The 17,527-nt window shown below is 40.4% G+C and overlaps 1 protein-coding gene across 5 annotated transcripts in view; it reads right to left on the bottom strand.

The window, feature by feature from the left end:
• Positions 1-17,527, bottom strand: part of Epha6 (EPH receptor A6) — a 922,972-nt gene that overhangs the window by 29,032 nt on the left and 876,413 nt on the right. For all 5 annotated transcript variants that reach the window (XM_031364192.1, XM_031364193.1, XM_031364195.1 and 2 more), the window contains one exon: positions 3,732-3,881. In XM_031364192.1, the coding sequence (XP_031220052.1) occupies positions 3,732-3,881 (150 nt within the window). The remainder of the gene's footprint in view (positions 1-3,731; positions 3,882-17,527) is intronic.

Genomic DNA, 17,527 nt, shown 5'->3' on the forward strand with positions numbered 1-17,527 from the left:
CTCATTTCCATTCCCTAATGTACAATTCCACTGACCTTTGGGAAACTCATTATATTCACTAACACAGATTCTGTGGACTCAGAATTGTTCATTGTAATAAAATACACCATAGTCGGCAGAAGAGAAAAACCATTTCTTAAAAACTGTCTGAAATTTTCTAAACTCATTAAAAATCATAGAACATTGTAATGTTCCATTTGATCTGTGCCCACGGCTTTGTTAACTCACCAAAGTGCGATAAAAGTATATAAGACAATGAAACAAAACATGGTTAGACTTTTTACTCTCTGTATCATTACTTTTCTTTTTTTCTTTCTTTTTATTAGATATTTTCTTTATTTACATTTCAAATGATATCCCCTTTCCTGATTTCCCCTCCAGAAAACCCCCCTATTCCCTCCCCCTTCCCTCATTACTTTTCTTAGAAAGCATCTTGGTTGAAAATGGTCAAGTGTAAAGCCACACCTTGATTGCATGAATAAGGAATCAAGGACAAACAGGGAATACCCAGTATTTGGACAAAGCACTCAGGAAATTTTTGTTATGCTATTACTGCTTCTAAACATAAATCTGGGTTACTAGATCCATCGCAGATATGCCGACTTCCAATATGTTTAGCTAGACAGAATTCCATCTCCCTTTCCAGTAGCACAGGAAGGTATTCATGGGAAACATAAAAAAGATTTTAGCTCATTCTGAATTCATCTAGTAATATGTGGATCCACAGGCCTCATGATTGGACTCCCTGAATTCAGCCCCCACACCTCCCTCCCTGCTCAGATTCTTCCTTGAAAATTCCTTGGGCATCCACAGAAGAGAGGGAAACCACAGTGACTGTGACCCTCCTTTGGCTCTGCCTGGAGAAAAGTTCAGCCTGGTGCTGAGAACAAATGAGAACGGGCTCAGTGTCAGGTGATTCCTGGCTGTAGCATCCTCTCCTGTTCCAGATGGAGCCCATGTGGCCAAATGAGGCTTAATAGACAAAATCACTCTCTAAATGGTCATCTTGTATGCTGATCATCAAGATCTATGGCCAGAACTGCTGGATGAATTGTTGGGCATAATCCAGACAGGAAGAGGCTGAAAACAGGCTCTGGACCACTCTAGGCAACAATTAAGAACCATTTGCATGGCAGTCTGAGTTGAAATGGCACAATTGGGCCATTGCCCTTAGAAGCAGCCTCCCTAAGCAATCTGTCTTGTGGTCTGGCACCCTCACTTGTACCTGCTCTGCTCTATAAACACCCTGTCTACTTTTTGGCAGCTCAGCAGAGCTCAGGAGAATGCTATACTCGAGAAGGAAGACCATGAGTCTTTTCTTTGCTATCAGTGTCGCCTCACAGATTATAAAATTACAGCATCTTATGATGAGAAGGCACATTAGGAAGAACCTAAGTCATTTATCATTTCATGTAGTCCTGAGACTGAGGCACTTTCAAAGTCTAAGCGGCTTACATGAATGAATCAGAGTCCACATCATCATGGCCATACTTGCCATTTCTGTGACTACAATGTGTCCCAGGAGGAAAGAAAATCTAGGGATCAGGAAACTCAAGAAATGGCTCTTCCTCTTGGTCAGCCTTTTATTAAAATGGCTCCCTCTGGGTATCTAATAAGAAGGACTAATTATGACTCTTATTGCCTTAAGTGAATGATTTTCATGAGAGTGTTTCATAAAATAAATCAAATCCAAGCTTGGAGTTTCTTGTCTTCCTCATTTGTCTTACTCCCATTAGTGTCAGTTCACATATTATAACCTTGCTTATTTATTCCATTTTTAGTCTTTCTCCTAACTGTTAAGACATGAACTCTATAAGGACAGGAGATCACCGGTCCCAAGCAAGAAGCTGCATGAACTCAAACCACCATACAAGTCACAGTTATTTCCGGCTTTCCTTGGCAATGGCCATGGCTTGTTATAAAAGTTTACTATGGCTGCAATCTAAAAGTGTGAAGAACTCATTACCATGTGACTCTAGACAAGAAGCAGCACTAAAGAGAAATTGATTCTGGGAGTGCTTGGATGGCTTAGTTTACCCTAAACATAATACATATGAGAGCAATGTCTCAGGGTTAAAGTATGTGTTATAGTGATGGAATTTGGGGCTTACAAGACTTAGCTACCGGGTTTTTAAGAAGTACAAATAAGCAACAAAAGTAAAACAAAACATAATCCAAAGTAGAGGTTCTGGTAGTAAAGGGACAAGTTAAACTCTCAGTTGGAGGCTTTTATGAATTGATACCCACTACAAACAAACAAACAAAAAACAACAACAAAATCCCCAAACAATAATAAAAAGGTTTAGTCACAAGGTGAGAGGTTCATTAGATAAATCTCTCCCAGAGAATACAGAATTCTAGTCATATGACATGGCTCTAAAATGCCCCGGTGCTGGGTATGGCACAGAGCTTGCTAGTAATCCGCACTTGTGTGTAAGACCAGATGTTCCAGATGTTCGGGGGGACCCTGCTCTTCTAGCTTTGTGTTTGACATTGTGCTTTGGAGAGCAATGTCCGCTCATGTGATCTTTTCCCTGCTGTTTTATATGTATCTGGTGTTGGCATTCTCCATGACCAGTCAGTAGATTCCTAGACAATGAAGCAATACTCTATGTTAGTGGAAGCATCAACTGTGGTCAAAGTATAACCACACTTAAGGCTTTAGAATCCCAGCACTCAGGAGGCAGAGTCAGGTGGATCTCTTGGAGATTGAGACCTGCCTGGTCTACATAGTGAGTTCCAAGACAGCCAGAGTTACATAGGGAGACCCTGTCTCAAAAAACCAACAAAGCAAAACAAATCTTGTGAAACTGGAACAATCTGTAGCTATTGTACAACTCCTAAAGCTGTAGAAACTGGAATCTGTAGTAGCAAAGTGTGAGGCGTGGAGGTTTGTAAGGGAGGCTGTTAGTTTTTAGTTGGAGTAAAGGAACATGATGCTAACACTAGTTATGCTCTGTGTATGTTTGGGGATGACTTACAGTCAAGTAGCTACCTTTGCATCTATGGACATTCAAAATTATTTCAGTGTTTACTTCCTATCACTATAGCTTTAGACGCCATCATGTACACTGGAGAAGGCAAGACAATTAGGCAGATCTGGATTCTTAGACGAGGCAGTGGTGAGAGAACACATTTGTCTGCTCTGATCTTGCCCTCACTTGCATGTCTGTTATTCTGATCACTGTCTCTAGGACTTCCAGCCGATCATAGAGGCTACGAGTATGAACTATTCTGTTCTGTAATGTTATCAACCACAAATGTAATTGCTACAGATAAAACAACCAAAGAGGGGAAAAAGATGACATGAAAGATTACATATCTCAAAAGAACCTTGTGAGATGACATTTACTGATAGTGCGCTGCCTGGAAGCATTCACTCTCCCTTGAAGGACTATCTAGCCTAGACTGACTTGGACTCTGCAGTAGTGTGCTGAATCGCTCCGTGGATGAAATGAAAAGTCAACATTGTTCTTTCTTCTGTTTAACTATGGGTAAGCAGTGCTGAGAGTGTCTCTGTTAAGAGGTGTGTCCAGCGTGGAACAAAGCCCAGCTTACCTAGTCAACCAGGGGTAGAGCATTCTGCACATTCTCAGGCCCCTCCTCCCGCTAGTCCCTTATGAAACTGTCAGCAAGACAAGGGTTAATCTGAGAGAGAATTAAAAGAGGATGTTCCCTATCAAGCTAATGACTTTCTGTTCACAAAATGACAGAAGCATCCATGTACTCACATCCTGGTTGGACATTTCCCAGTATGGTCTTTCTCCATAGGACATCACCTCCCACATGACAATCCCGTAGCTCCACGCATCACTTGCTGAGGAGAATTTTCTATAGGCAATAGCTTCTGGGGCTGTCCACCGTATAGGGATTTTCCCACCCTGAAAAAATAAATAGGATATTTTTCAGATGGTTCACAAGTATATTAAGACACAGGCATTCCATGCGGATATCTCTTATTTGCATTTCCTAAGTGCTTGATAATACTGTTGATGCTTTAAATTAAAATAGAGAGCTTAGATAATGTTAAAATGGTAGAAATTTTCCCCTGATAATTGGTATTCAGGAAAAAATAGCTTTCATGGGGAAAAAGTCTCATTTTAGAAGGATTTTGTTTCATTCATTAGAGAAATTTATTTTTACTTTAGATTCACACAATTAAACACACTATTATGCCATTTGGATAAAGTTCCAGATTATGGGACATTAAAAACTAAATGTTATTCAACACTCATTAAGCACTGTATTACATTTATAAATAATAATGAGGCTAAAGCTATATTCTAGTTGAAGACAAATGGTTAAACAGGCTGAATAGCCTGTACCAACTCCATTTAGGAGGATGGTATTTTCTTGCTTTTCCTCAGCCATTATTTACATTAAAAAAAAAATCTTTACCATGATACAAAATCAGAGGAGTAGAAAAACTTCTATTTTCACCTGTAAAGGTACATTGCATTTTTCCTTCAGAGTTCAGGTTTATGTCTGAACATCATAAAGAAATTAAATTGTACAAATTTATACTGCTTAGTAGCTAATGTCTGTCATTGTGTTATACTTAACTTTTATTAACATTTATTACATTTTATCTGTTGAAACACTCTGTAAATCCCATTTTACTGTGATGACAAGAATAAAACAATTCATCCATTCTATTTGTAGTAATCTTTAAAAATCTCAGCTCTGAATTGCCATGTTGCATAGATGTGGCGACCTTTATGCCACTAGATGGCGGTAGAGAACAACAAGCGGTTCCATCTAACTCAAACCCGGGAGATGGCTTCAGTTTCTAGCAAAATTATTTTCATCAGTCAGAACCCGCCACTGTGGGATTGTTTCAACATCATCAGCATTTTCATGCGCATAGTATCTGAGCTCGCAATGTGCACAAAATCTGTGTTAAGGGAAGTGTGGGGGAGGAGCAAAGAATAAAGCCTATGTATTTTCTATCACCATTGATGAATTTATAGTTGGGAAAGAAAAATCTTTTGAAGGTGAAATTCTCGAGTATTATAATCCTTAATTATTTAACAATTGAAACACTATGAACTTCAAGAGAAAAATGATTAATCTGAAGTTGGAACAATTTAGGCTTCATAAGGCAAATGAGAGAATTAGTGGAGCCCTCATTTTAGAGACGTCTAGAGAGGAATTGTTGGGACCCTTGGGAAAAACACCTTGAATCCAATCCTCTGCTTTTACAGGCGAGTGAGCAGCCCAGCGTTCAGAGAAGAATTAGCTATTCCTTGGTATCTGAAGTCTACTAGTGTAACCACACAATGAGATGATGGGACATTGCTAGAGACACAAAAACACTTCAGCTGAAGAGTTGGATACCTAACTGATTTTAATATTTTAACATGATATATTGTAGTCATATATCACAGCAGCAGCTTGGACAGAATCCCAACACCTAGGTTTTCTGTGCTTTAGGGCATAGGTCTTTTAAAAGCCTTCGAATAAAGACTAGAAAATTACATTTACGAAGTTAGTGAAAGCAATGTAATTGGGTGGGTGAGTGGGGGCAGTAAAGGGGAAAAGTGTCATTCTTTTTATTTTCTCCTTAAGCCTGTGTGTGCTCGCGCACACACACACACACACACACACACACACACACACACACACACACACACACACATGAGCCACGAGTGAAAGAGACTGTGGAGGCTGATCCATCTCTCTACAACCCCATCATTATGTAAGATTGCCAGAGAAAAACAGACAACAATCACATCACACAGCACCCACAGTTAAATGTGAATTCTACATAAATAACAAATAACTGCTTCTTTTTTATAAAGGGTAAATATACCCCATGATGGAGTTTTTTGGAATGGTGTGTCCCAATTATCATATGAGGCTGGCATTTGCCATAAATTAATAAATCAACCATCTCTTTTGCTACTGTAGTTGAAGTATGCATCCTATATTTTGATTTGTTAAATTTGGCAGGAAACCCTAGTCAAATACACTGAATATAAGATGTTGTAAACGCTGTCCCTGAACATTCAGGGAACGTTCCAAGGAAGCTGGTATGATCTCACCTACTCTCCTGTCCCAAGTTAAGTCTCAGTGTATTCCACGAAGTGCTGCAAAGTAGTAGCTAACAGTGACTTCATGTTCATTTACCTATTGACTCATAAATGATATCCTTATCCAAGTGATTTGCATATTCATATAAAGTTGTATATCAAACAACTTTCACATGTAAAGGTGAATTTTATTGCTTTCCTTCTTTAGATTTTTCTCTTTTCCCTCAAGGGAAGATATTAAAAACATTTGAAAAGCCGCATTGCTACCTGTTGTGAATGGCACTTACTCTAAATTCACATGTTGAAGGCCTAACTTACTGGGCAACTGTATTAAAAGAGACTTAAATGAGTAACTCAGGTTAAATCAAGTCATAGAGGCATGCAGATACAGCAAAGAATCTGCAGGCACAGAGAAAAGGCCATGTGGGGACACCCTGAGGAAGGAGCCAGCTGTCTGTGAGCTGGAGAAGCTTCCAGAAGAGCCACACTTGCTGACATCTTGGTCTTGAACTCCAGAACTACACAGAATGCATTTCTGGTGTTTAGGACACCCAGTTGGTGGTATTTTCTCATCAAAACTCTACCAGACTAATTATTATATGACCCTAAGAGAAAATGAATCTTGTTCAATACTTGTTCAAATGAACACCACTGAAAAATGAACAGTACATCTTTATTTCAAATTCTTTGCTTAGTGTTGTCTGGAAATGGAAAGTGTAAGCCAGAATAATCTTAAAAATAAGATTATTTAAAATACGGGAAAAAATGGGACAGACGTTTAATGTGGAAAACATAATTTTAAGTAACGAAATGCATAAATCTAATAGTGGGTAGAAACTGGGACGCTTCTGAGCTCACATGTGACAGAGATAAGGGAGCGTGTAATGCATATTTTTTTTCTGATGAAGAATACTAAATATAGTTTATTTCTAGTTGTAACGTGAGGGAAAAGGGAAGGGAGCTTTAAGCCTTGGGCACAGTTTCTAATTCTTACATTAAAAGAAGTAGAAGTATCTTTTGTATGCACGTGTAGTGTGTTTATATAGCGTGCATGTGTGTTCACATACATGTACGTGTGTGAGAGAGTGAGGATGCCCATGTGCGGTAGCACATGCGGGGAACATCCATGTGGAGGTCGGAGAACAAACTCAGTCATCAGCCCCCACCTTCCACTTTGTTTAAGGCAGGCTGTCCTTGTTTGATGTTCAGCTGAAGTCAGGTGCCTGGCTCCCAAGCTTCGCTTGGGGGAGTCACCTGTCTACCTCCCATCTCATTGTAGGTGTGCTTGGATTACATATGCACTGCCTTACACAGCTTTATGTGCATCCTGGGGACTGAGACTCAGGTCCCCTGGGTTCTGTGGAGCTATCCTTCCCCCTGGTTCCCATCCTCTTCATAAAATAGACTAACTTACACTGTGGCTTAATCTTGTCTACGTGTTTTCACCCCTGAGCACTAAAGTGCTTTTTTGTCTATGGCTCCTTTCTGTTATTTCAGGAAGCTCTAACCACCAGATGCTTGCTTCAGGTTGCAGGAATGAACAAATAGTATAATTCTTTAGATTTGAAACCACAATCATGGCTCGTTGTTCCGCCATATGTTAGTGAGCCAGAGAAGAAAGGCTGCTAATCAAAGGGATTCAGGAGCGTGTTTGTTACTGATTCCTCTCTTACACAGCGAGCTTAATCACTGAGGGACAAAGAAGGGACAGGGATTCAGAGACATTGCGGGTACTGAAACCATCCCTAGGGAAGATTTTAACCCCTTTTCCAAATTATATTCAAAGCTTGTTACCCACCATGTGGGTAGCGGGCTGTGGATGTAAAAGTGTTGCTAACTGAATGAGGAGCTCTGCACATGTGTATATCTGTGCATGCCCAGCACCCCACAATGCAGCTGTATTCAGATCTCTTTCTTTTTTTTTTCATATTGATTTCTTTTTCTTTTTTTTTTTTTTGCAGGTTTTTTTTTTTTAATTTTCTATTGGATATTTCCTTTATTTACATTTCAAATGTTATCCTCTTTCCCAGTTTTCCTCCTTCTCAGAAATACTCTCACATCCTCCTTTCCCCTGCTTCTATGAGGGTGTTCCTCTACCTACCCACCAACTCCCACCTCCCGCTCTCTATTCCCCTACACTGGGGCATCTATCAAGCCTTCATAGGACCAAGGACCTCTCTTTCCACTGGTACATGACAAGGCCATCCTCTGTTACATATGCATCTAGAGCCACGTGTACTCCTTTGTTGATGGTTTACTCCCTGGGAGTTCTGGGGGGTCTGGCTGGTTAATGATGTTGTTGTTCTTCTTATGGGGTTGCAAACCCCTTCAACTCCTTTAGTTCCTTCTCTAACTCCTCTATTAGGGACCCTGCGCTCAGTCCAATGGCGGGCTCCGAACATCTACCTCTGTATTTGTAAGGCTCTGGCAGGGCCTCTCAGGAGACAGCCATATGAGGCTCCTGTCAGCATGCACTTCTTGGCATCTATAATAGTGTCTGGGTTTAGTAACTGTATATGGGATGAATCCCCAGGTGGGACAGTCTCTGGGTGGCCTTTCCTTTAGTTTCTGCTCTGTACTTTATCTCCACATTTGCTCCTGAGACTATTTTGTTCTCCTTCCAAGAAGGACTGAAGCACTGACACTTTGGTTTTTCCTTCTTTTAGAGCTTCATGTGGTCTGTGAATTGTATCCTGGTTATTTGGATCTTTTGGGCTAGTATCCACTTATCAGTGAGTGCATACCATGTGTTTTCTTTGGCAATTGGGTTAACTCACTCAGAATGATATTTTCTAGTTCTATTCATTTGCCTAAGAATTTTATGAATTCATCATTTTTAATAGTTGAGTTGTACTCCATTGTGTAAATGTATTACATTTTCTGTATCCACAGCATTTTTAACAAATGGTGCTGGTTCAACTGGTGGTCAGCATGTAGAAAAATGCAAATCAATCAATTCTTATTTCCTTGTACAAAACTCAAGTCCAAGTGGATCAAAACCAGATACATTGAAACTTATAGAGGAGAAAGTGGGGAAGAGCCTCGAACATATGGGCACAGGGGAAAAAATTCCTGAACAGAACACTAATGGCTTGTGCTCTGAGATCAAAAATTGACAAATGAGACCTTATAAAATTGCAAAGCTTCTGTAAAGCAAAGGACATTGTCAATAAGACAAAAAGGCAACCAACAGATTGGGAAATGATCTTTACCAGTTCTACATCTGATAGAGGGCTAATATCCAATATATACAAAGAACTCAAGGAGTTAGACTCCAGAGAACCAAATAACCCTATTAAAAATGGGGTACAGAAGATAGCTATATTTAGGCTGGCTTTCTCCTGAGAGGCTCTGACAGTACCTGACTAACACAGATGTAGAGGCTCACAGCCATCCATCGAACTGAGTACAGGGTCCCCAGTGAAGGAGTTAGAGAAAGGACCAATGGAGCTGAGGGGTTTGCAGCCCCTTAGGACGAACAACAATATGAACTAAGTAGTACCCTCAGAGCTCCCAGGGTCTCAACCACCAACCAAAGACTGCACATGGAGGGGTCTGATTGTTCAGGCAGCATGTGTATAGTAGAGGATTGCAAATTCAATCATCAATAGGAGGAGAGGACCTCGGCCCTGTGAAGGTTCTGTGCCCCAGTGTAGGGGAATGCCAGGGCCAGAAAGTGTGAGAGGGCGGGGTGGCAGGCATGGGGAAGTGGGAGGCAACAGGGGTTTGTTTTTGTTTGTTTCTTTGTTTTTTGGAGGGGAAATGGGGAATGGAGAAATTTACATGTAAATAAAGAAAATATCTAAAAAAAAAAACTTGTGGAGCTTTTCAAAAAAAATGGGGTACAGAGCTAAACAAAGAATTTTTAACTGACGAATATCAAGTGGCCAAGAAGCACCTAGAGAAATGTTCAACAGTTTTAGTCATCAGGATATGCAAATCAAAACAATTCTGAGATTCTACCTCACACCAGTCAGAACAGATAAAATCAAAAACTCAGGAGACAGCAGATGCTGGTGAGGATGTGGAGAAAGAGGAACACTCCTCCACTGCTGGTGGGAATGCAAGCTAGTATAACCCCTCTGGAAATCAGTTTGGCAGTTCCTCAGAAAATTGGATATTTCTGAGGTATTTCCTGAGGACCCAGCTATACCACTCCTGGGCATATACCTAGAAGATGCTCCAACATATAACAAGGACACATATTCTACTATATTCATAGCAGCCTCATTTATAATAGCCAGGAGTTGGAAAGAACCCAGATGTCCTTAAACAGAGGATTCAGACCTATTTCATATTTAAGTTTTAGAACATAGTCCTGTTCTCGAAAGAGGCTAGTTAATAGATAGGTAGTAAAGCCACAAAGACTTAATGCTAAAATCAAACAAAAAAAAAATGATCCAGAGAAACCAAAGACATTTGAAAAATACTCCATTTCTCATTCACAGGAATTGATATTTTAACCCAAAGAAAAAAAGATTTTGAATGGACAATAAGCTCTTTGGAAGCTTTCCTTTTCCTATAGATCTATCTCTGAAGTCTCGAAACTTCAGCATTACAGAACAGTCAAATACCCAGTAAATGTATGGAAAAATGTTGAGCATTTTTAGTTATCAGAAAAAGGCAAATCAAAATTACAAGGAGGTTTTACCTCACTATAATCAGAATGATTATCATTAAGAGAGCAAATGACAAATGCTAAATGAGAGAGATAGGAAAAGGAACCTCTATTCAGTGCTGGTAAGAAAGTAAATTCAGTCCCTATGGAAATCAGTAAAAACAAACAAATTAACAAGCAAACTAAAATGAGCTACCGTATGATATAGCCACAGTGCTTGTAGTTATATACTTGAAGTCTCAGTTATTGCACCATGGGGATTCTTTCATATTCATGCTTATTGGAGCACTGTTCACAATAGCCCAATCAGAGAATCAGCTCAGGTTCCCATCAACAGAAGAATAAACATGGCATCTGTACACCATGGAACTTTATTCCGTAATGAAGAGCAAAATTATATTATTTGCAAGAAAACAAACAAGAGTAGACATCTGCATGTTAAGCAAAATTAAGCTAGCCTCAGAAAGATGGATATTACTTGACAAATATGGTATATTAGCTATTAAGTAAATGATAACCAACCTACAGTCTGTATACTCAGAGAGGTTAGGTAAAGAGGAGGGCTGTAGTGGGATTCATGAATCTTCTGTAGAATATTTTTTGCTGGAAGACTGGGGTGGATAGGACAGGAGTTGAGAGATGATATGTGTGTGTGTGTGTGTGTGTGTGTGTGTGTGCGTGTGTGTGTGTGTATGGTGGGGGCAGGGCTGATGAGGGAGGAGATGAGATGAAGGGAGAGAGTGTGGGGAGAGATGGCTGGAACTGGGAAGCATTTTAGGGGCTGTGTAGAAACCAAGAGCAGTAGAAACTTCCTGTAATCTATGAGGGTTATCCTAGTGTCAACTCCTTGCAGCGGTGGAGATGGATTTTCTATTGGTCATAGCTGGTAATCAGGCAAGGCTTCTAGTGCAAAGGGGTCCCCCTGTGGAGATCCCTAAATAACCCAGGTTGATGCTAGGACAGAGGGTTGCTATCTGAGAACTTGCAGCAGGGCCCCATTGCCAAGGACAACATGCACACACTTCATTGACTGTGGAAAAGCTGAGTTAGCGCCTGAGTAGAGCCTTCCCCTCTATGTTCTACTCTCTTTGGCATAAGAAGTACTGTGCAGGTTCTAGCAAGACAAACATGGACACCAACCCAGTCATAAAACTCTCCACTTACAGTCTGTCCTGTCCGCAAGATGTACTGTGGCATTGGTGGTTCAGGATGTGTGAGGGTGGCCAACCAATGTTTGGTTTATATTGAGAGACCCACCCCATGGGAGAGATAGCCAGGAAACAGATACCTAGGGTAGAACCAAACATGACTGGCAAAAATAAAATAAGATAAAAATAGATAAAATAAAAAAGAGAGAAAAGATTCCTAATGACATTTGGTTGTTCTCATGGATTGCTGCCTTGTTCCATTATCATCAGAGAGGCTTCCTCTGGCAGCATGTGGAAGCAGATCCAGAGACCCACAGCCAGACATTATGCAGAAAGAGAGTCTAAATTGCAGGTCTCCATCTGGTCCCTCCTCTTGGAGCGTGGGGAATCCCATGAAAGAGGGGGTAGGAAGATTACAGGAGTCAGAGGAGATATAGGACACCAGGAGAACATAGCCTACTGAATCAACCGAGTAGGGTGAATATGGGCTCACTGAGATTCAAGTGGCAAGCCTCCACGGGTCTGCACTAGGGCATCTGTAGCCAAATGTTACGGCTGTTACCTTGGTGTGCTTATGGAATTCCTAACTGGGAGTGGAGATGTCTTTGACTTCTTTGCCTGCCTTGGGACACTTTCCCTCCTCTTCTGTTGCCATATCCAGCATTGATGTGAGGTAGGGAAGGGTGTAGTAGTGAGTGTAGGAAAGATATGGTGGCAGATGCTCTAGAGATTTATATCATTCAATACCCTTAGGTATGGCTATGCTGCTTTCTCTAATGCTATCCTGATCTCCTGTTCTAGCGATGAAATAAATACTTGTCTACTTTTGAAACTTAAGTTAGAATGCACTTCTCAGGAAGAATGAGGGCAGATTAGAATGATTTCAGACAAACTCGAAGAGTCAAGTCATCAGCTTTGTTTCCCACTTGCTAAAAACAATTTTTAAGTGTGGAAAGGACTTCTTGTCCTTTTCTTGAGCTATAGACCCAGGATTAAGCCACACTTCCATTCACTGTCTAAATGTATAAGCAGCTGAGTGAATGCAAAATTTTTGTTTCTTTTAATAAAATAGTGCTATCGCACCATCCAAAGCTCCAAGAACTAGGATCCTTTTAACCTACTTCCTCCTAAATTGCTCTGGAAAATAATTCATTGCTATCTGTTTCCCAGTACTCTCTTTCAATGAGAACATAGGTGCTACATCATTCAGTGAATAACACTATTCTGGAAGACATGTGTTAAATTAGATTTTTTTTCTATTCTGTGCTAGAAGGAAGATAATGCAGGACATAATGCTACTGTAATATGGAGAATTAAACACAGGTGTATTATGAGGATTGCCATTGTATCGCAGCACAGATAACTTTAACACAGCTTAGAGAAGATTTTTTTGAAAAAAAAAACTATCACTCATTATTGCTTTGCAAAAATATCGCATGAGAGTCTCAGCGGGATAGGAGATAACAATAGAGTTAAATAACCATTCTTAGCCTTTTCTAGACAGCACTTTTTCTTAGTGGGCTTCTCCTCTCTCTGTCTTGCTTAGGGTTTTACTGCTGTGGACAGACACCATGACCAAGGCAAGTCCTATAAAGAACAACATTTAATTGAGGCTGGCTTACAGGTTCAGACATTCAGTCAGTCTATTATCATCAAGGCAGGAACATGGCAGCATCTGGCCTGGCCTGGTACAGAAGGGGCTGAGAATTCTATATCTTCACCTGAAGGCTGTTAGCAGAATACTCTCTTCCAGGCAGCTAGAAGTAGGGTCTTAAAGCCCATGCAGCCAGTGATACTCCAACAAGGTCATTCCTACTCCAACAAGGCCACACCTCCAAATAGTGCCTCTCCAGGACCAAGCATATACGAACTATCAGACACTCTTTCTGTCTTTGTCTCTGTCTCTCTGATTCTCTGTCTCTCTGTCTCTGTCTCTCTCTGATTCTCTGTCTCTCTGTTAGTCTCTCATCTTTCTCTCTATTCTCTTTTTCTTTCTCCCTTTCTCTTTATAGAATACTAGGCAACACAGCCTTCTAGTCTTATTATATCTTAATGATGTTTTAAAAACCCATGGTCTATGTGGTAAATCTGTAGAAACCAGCACAAAAGCAATGGCTTCAAATATGCCACATAAATTGTAAGGTGAAAGATTAGTTATTTGAGGTCATTTGCTACCATTAAAACTGAGAAATTTGTCTTACTGAGACTTGCTATGCCAGGCCTGGCTGATATTCATAGGAGGGTTCCCCTCCTTTTGAAAAGAAATGGAGGAGTGGAGGGGGCATGGGAGGTAGATGGGAGGAACTGGTAGGAGGGGATGGAGGGAAACTGTGACTGGAATGTAAAGTAAGTAAATACATTAATATAAACTCTGAGAAATTTAATACTTTGAGGTGTTAATGATACAATTATTTGCATGTATCACATTTTCAAGTTGTTTCTCTGAACGCCTATGTACCATTCATCTCTATTCATGGTTGGATGTTACTTTTGGAAAGTTTTAGGTCCTGTTATTAGGCTACTAAATGGAAAAAGTGAGGCAAGCCTGTATTTATTCTAGTGTTGTTTGTGCAAGTCCTGCTTGGAAGGAACAGTGTTTCAAAAAGGCACAGAGTACCAGGTTTCTGAGGGGAAGGGATACAGGTTGTAAATCCTAGTGTAGAGGGAAGGCAGCTGTGAAGCTGGCTGGCTGGCAGGCCTTGCAGCCAGCCCTCTCTTGTCACTAGTTTGTTCTGTGACTCGGGACAGATGGTAGGTGTTACTGTACATTGAGGGCTCTGTAGCTTTTGTAAAGGTCTAATATATAATAATTTGTTAATTCATCTAAGTCTACAGTGGGTTAAACAAACAAAAAAGTAGCCTTCTGTCCTGTCTAAGGCAACATAGACAGGAAGACCACAGCTAAACTGGGTTTTTCTGTTATGCCCACAGGCACTTTATACAGAGGACCGTGAGAGAGCCTGGTGCTTTGAGCATATCAGAGAAGCAAGGTTTCTGCTGGTTATCGTGTTTTGCTGCATCGGTTCAAAGTGAAGCTGTAACCTCACATTACCCATTGTCAGAGAGGGCGATCTGAGGAGAGGGGAGATGGCATAGTGACCTCTGTAGAAGCTCAGGATACTAAGCACTCAGGGGTTCAGCTCCCTTGGGACTTAAAGGCGGTCCTCTGTGAGGACAGGCAAGTAACTCACATCCCACAGAGTCCAAAACTTAAATGTCTGGATGTAAAAAAAAAATGTTTAATACAGCTGAGCCTATTTCAGGGAGAGTTGTTAGCTGAGAGGATTGTTAAAAATGCCAGATTTTTTTAAAAATGTGTTTAAAATTGAGGGTAGTTTGTAATCATTTGGTGTGGAGTTGAGAAGATTTACTCCTGTATTTATTCAATTATTCCAAGTTTTCTTTTAAACTTTTTTCTTATGTAAAGACAATTAATGACTCTTCAGGACCCAAATGTTCATAAATAATGTTCTCTTGCTCTAGTCTGAAGACTCCCCATCAGCCTCACCAGACTGACACTTCGAAGCACGTACCATCTGTGCACTTGAACTTGGCAGCATTCCCCCTCCTCACCATTCCACTTTCTATAGTTTCAGTTGTACATAGTTGATTGTGGCTCAAAAATTGCATTAGTTTTACATTTTATATCAAAGCTGTGCATGGTAGTGTGTATACAGTCTCAACCACTTGGGAGACAGTGGCAGAAAGATCCCTTGAATCCACAGGTTCAAGGCCACTGGGTTATGACAGTCAGGTGTCTGCACTAAGTGAGGAACTGAATGGGACAAATAAGGGAAAGAGTATGAAATGAAAAGTTTTCACTTTCTAATGTTTTCTTACTCATCACTGTGTACTCTGCTAATGACAAGAAGAGAAGGCAAGATTTTTCAGGTCTGAATTTTCAGTTTTCAAAGCACAGGCTAGTGGGAACACTGAGGCCTTTGCAGCATTTGTCCATCCATCCATCCATCCATCCATCCATCCATCCATCCATCCATCCATCCAGTCATCTGTCCATCCATCCATCCATTCACTCATTCATTCTCTTAGTGTTCATTTGATCAAATACTTTTGAACACAACTCTCATGCCAAGTGCTCAGGTTACAATAAAGATAGTTTCACAGTGAGATCACCTTAAGGTAGGAGAGACATTGATGTAGTCTAGTGCTAACAGCAGTAAAGTCTCTGCCAACTTTACTTAGCAGCAGAAAAGGAGGAATGAGTGCTTCAGATGGATGTGGTCAGAGGGAGAAGGATGTCTCCACAGAGTAGATTTGTAGAGTTGGGAAGCAAAGTAGGAACTGTAGTTATAATGAGGACAGCCAGGGCATCTCTTCAGAGAAGTAGCAAGCTCAAAGGGACAGCAGGTGGAATAGCACCAAGCATTCAAGGAGTTACAACATTTCTGAAACTGCTCCTATTTGGAGTCCAAGGAAGGAAGAGATGGCTTACAGTCTGAGGTACCAGCAACATGGCTAACCATTCGGAATAGTGAGCACTGGGATTTCATGATGCTTTCTTCACTTAGAACGCCTTCCCAGAAACTGAATTTTACTATTTTGGTTGTATCTGCTGCTACTTCTATGTGCAAAATTATATATGATTTGGCTTTATTTTTCTTTGTTTTCATTCTACTTCTATTTCTTATGGCTTAAAGATAGGTATCTTGTGGTAAAATGTGGTCTAGATAATCCATTTTTAAAAAGTGTACAAAGATAACATGGATTCTAAATCTTCCTTTTGACCTTTTGACTAAATGTCTAATAAAAAAAATGAAATTGCTTCAGTTCTGGCAGAATCACCTGCAGTACGTGTGTGCAATCATGCGTCATGCCGAGCAGGTTGGAAGGTCTAATTTTACTTGCATAAAATATTCACTATTTTACAGCAGATTTTCCCAGTGAATACATTTTGGGAAAGCAATGCTTTTTGAAATGAGCCTCCAGCTTGTTTTGCTCTGGTTTAAGTATATCATTTGGGTTCTGAAGCCTTGTTCTCATGGACAGCAGATGGCTCCGGAGGACACTGCTGGAAGTGCTGAACACCATGGCATGACAAGATCTGGATGTACTTGCCTGTGAGCAGAATGAAACAAGAGAGAGCTTTTTTTTTTTTTTTATCGTCTTCAAATATTATCACAAGCCAACAGCAAAGGATAGTTTCAAATAAAAGAAAGCCCATCCAGATTTTTTTAAAAAACAGTTCAGATATCTTAGGCCTGTTTCCTAGGCAAACCAAGATGTTGATGTCAAGCCTGGGTTTCTTCTTTGTAGGAGCAATTTCAGAACAATTCAGAGTCCTTGGATCCATTGTGCGGTTCCATCGCGCTGTCCCTTTGAATTTGCTCTTTTCTCTGAAGAGATGCTCTGGCCTCCATCTTTTTAATCAAACTCCTACTTTCCCTGTCAGGGGTGCACCTCGCTCCTGTCATGAAACCTTTCTTTGCCTTGAGTGTCTCTCCACATTTCCCATTCTCCTCTGTATTGTATAGCAAAAATGTCTAGTGTGAAGGGGGAAGGATGAGAAAGGAGAAAGTAGGTTGGGGGCTAAGGGAAATGTGTTCAAACTATATTGTATACTTATAAGAAAATGATCATAAATAAACAATAAAAATTTCAAAAATTGTACAAAAGCAAACCAGAATGAAGCCTTAGCTGAAACCAGAAAATCTTATTATATTCAGATTCTGACTTAAGCAGTAAAATGGTTGAGTGAAAAGTGGTTTAGG

The sequence above is a fragment of the Mastomys coucha genome, unplaced genomic scaffold (genome assembly GCF_008632895.1).
Source record: "Mastomys coucha isolate ucsf_1 unplaced genomic scaffold, UCSF_Mcou_1 pScaffold12, whole genome shotgun sequence".
NCBI lineage: Eukaryota > Metazoa > Chordata > Mammalia > Rodentia > Muridae > Mastomys > Mastomys coucha.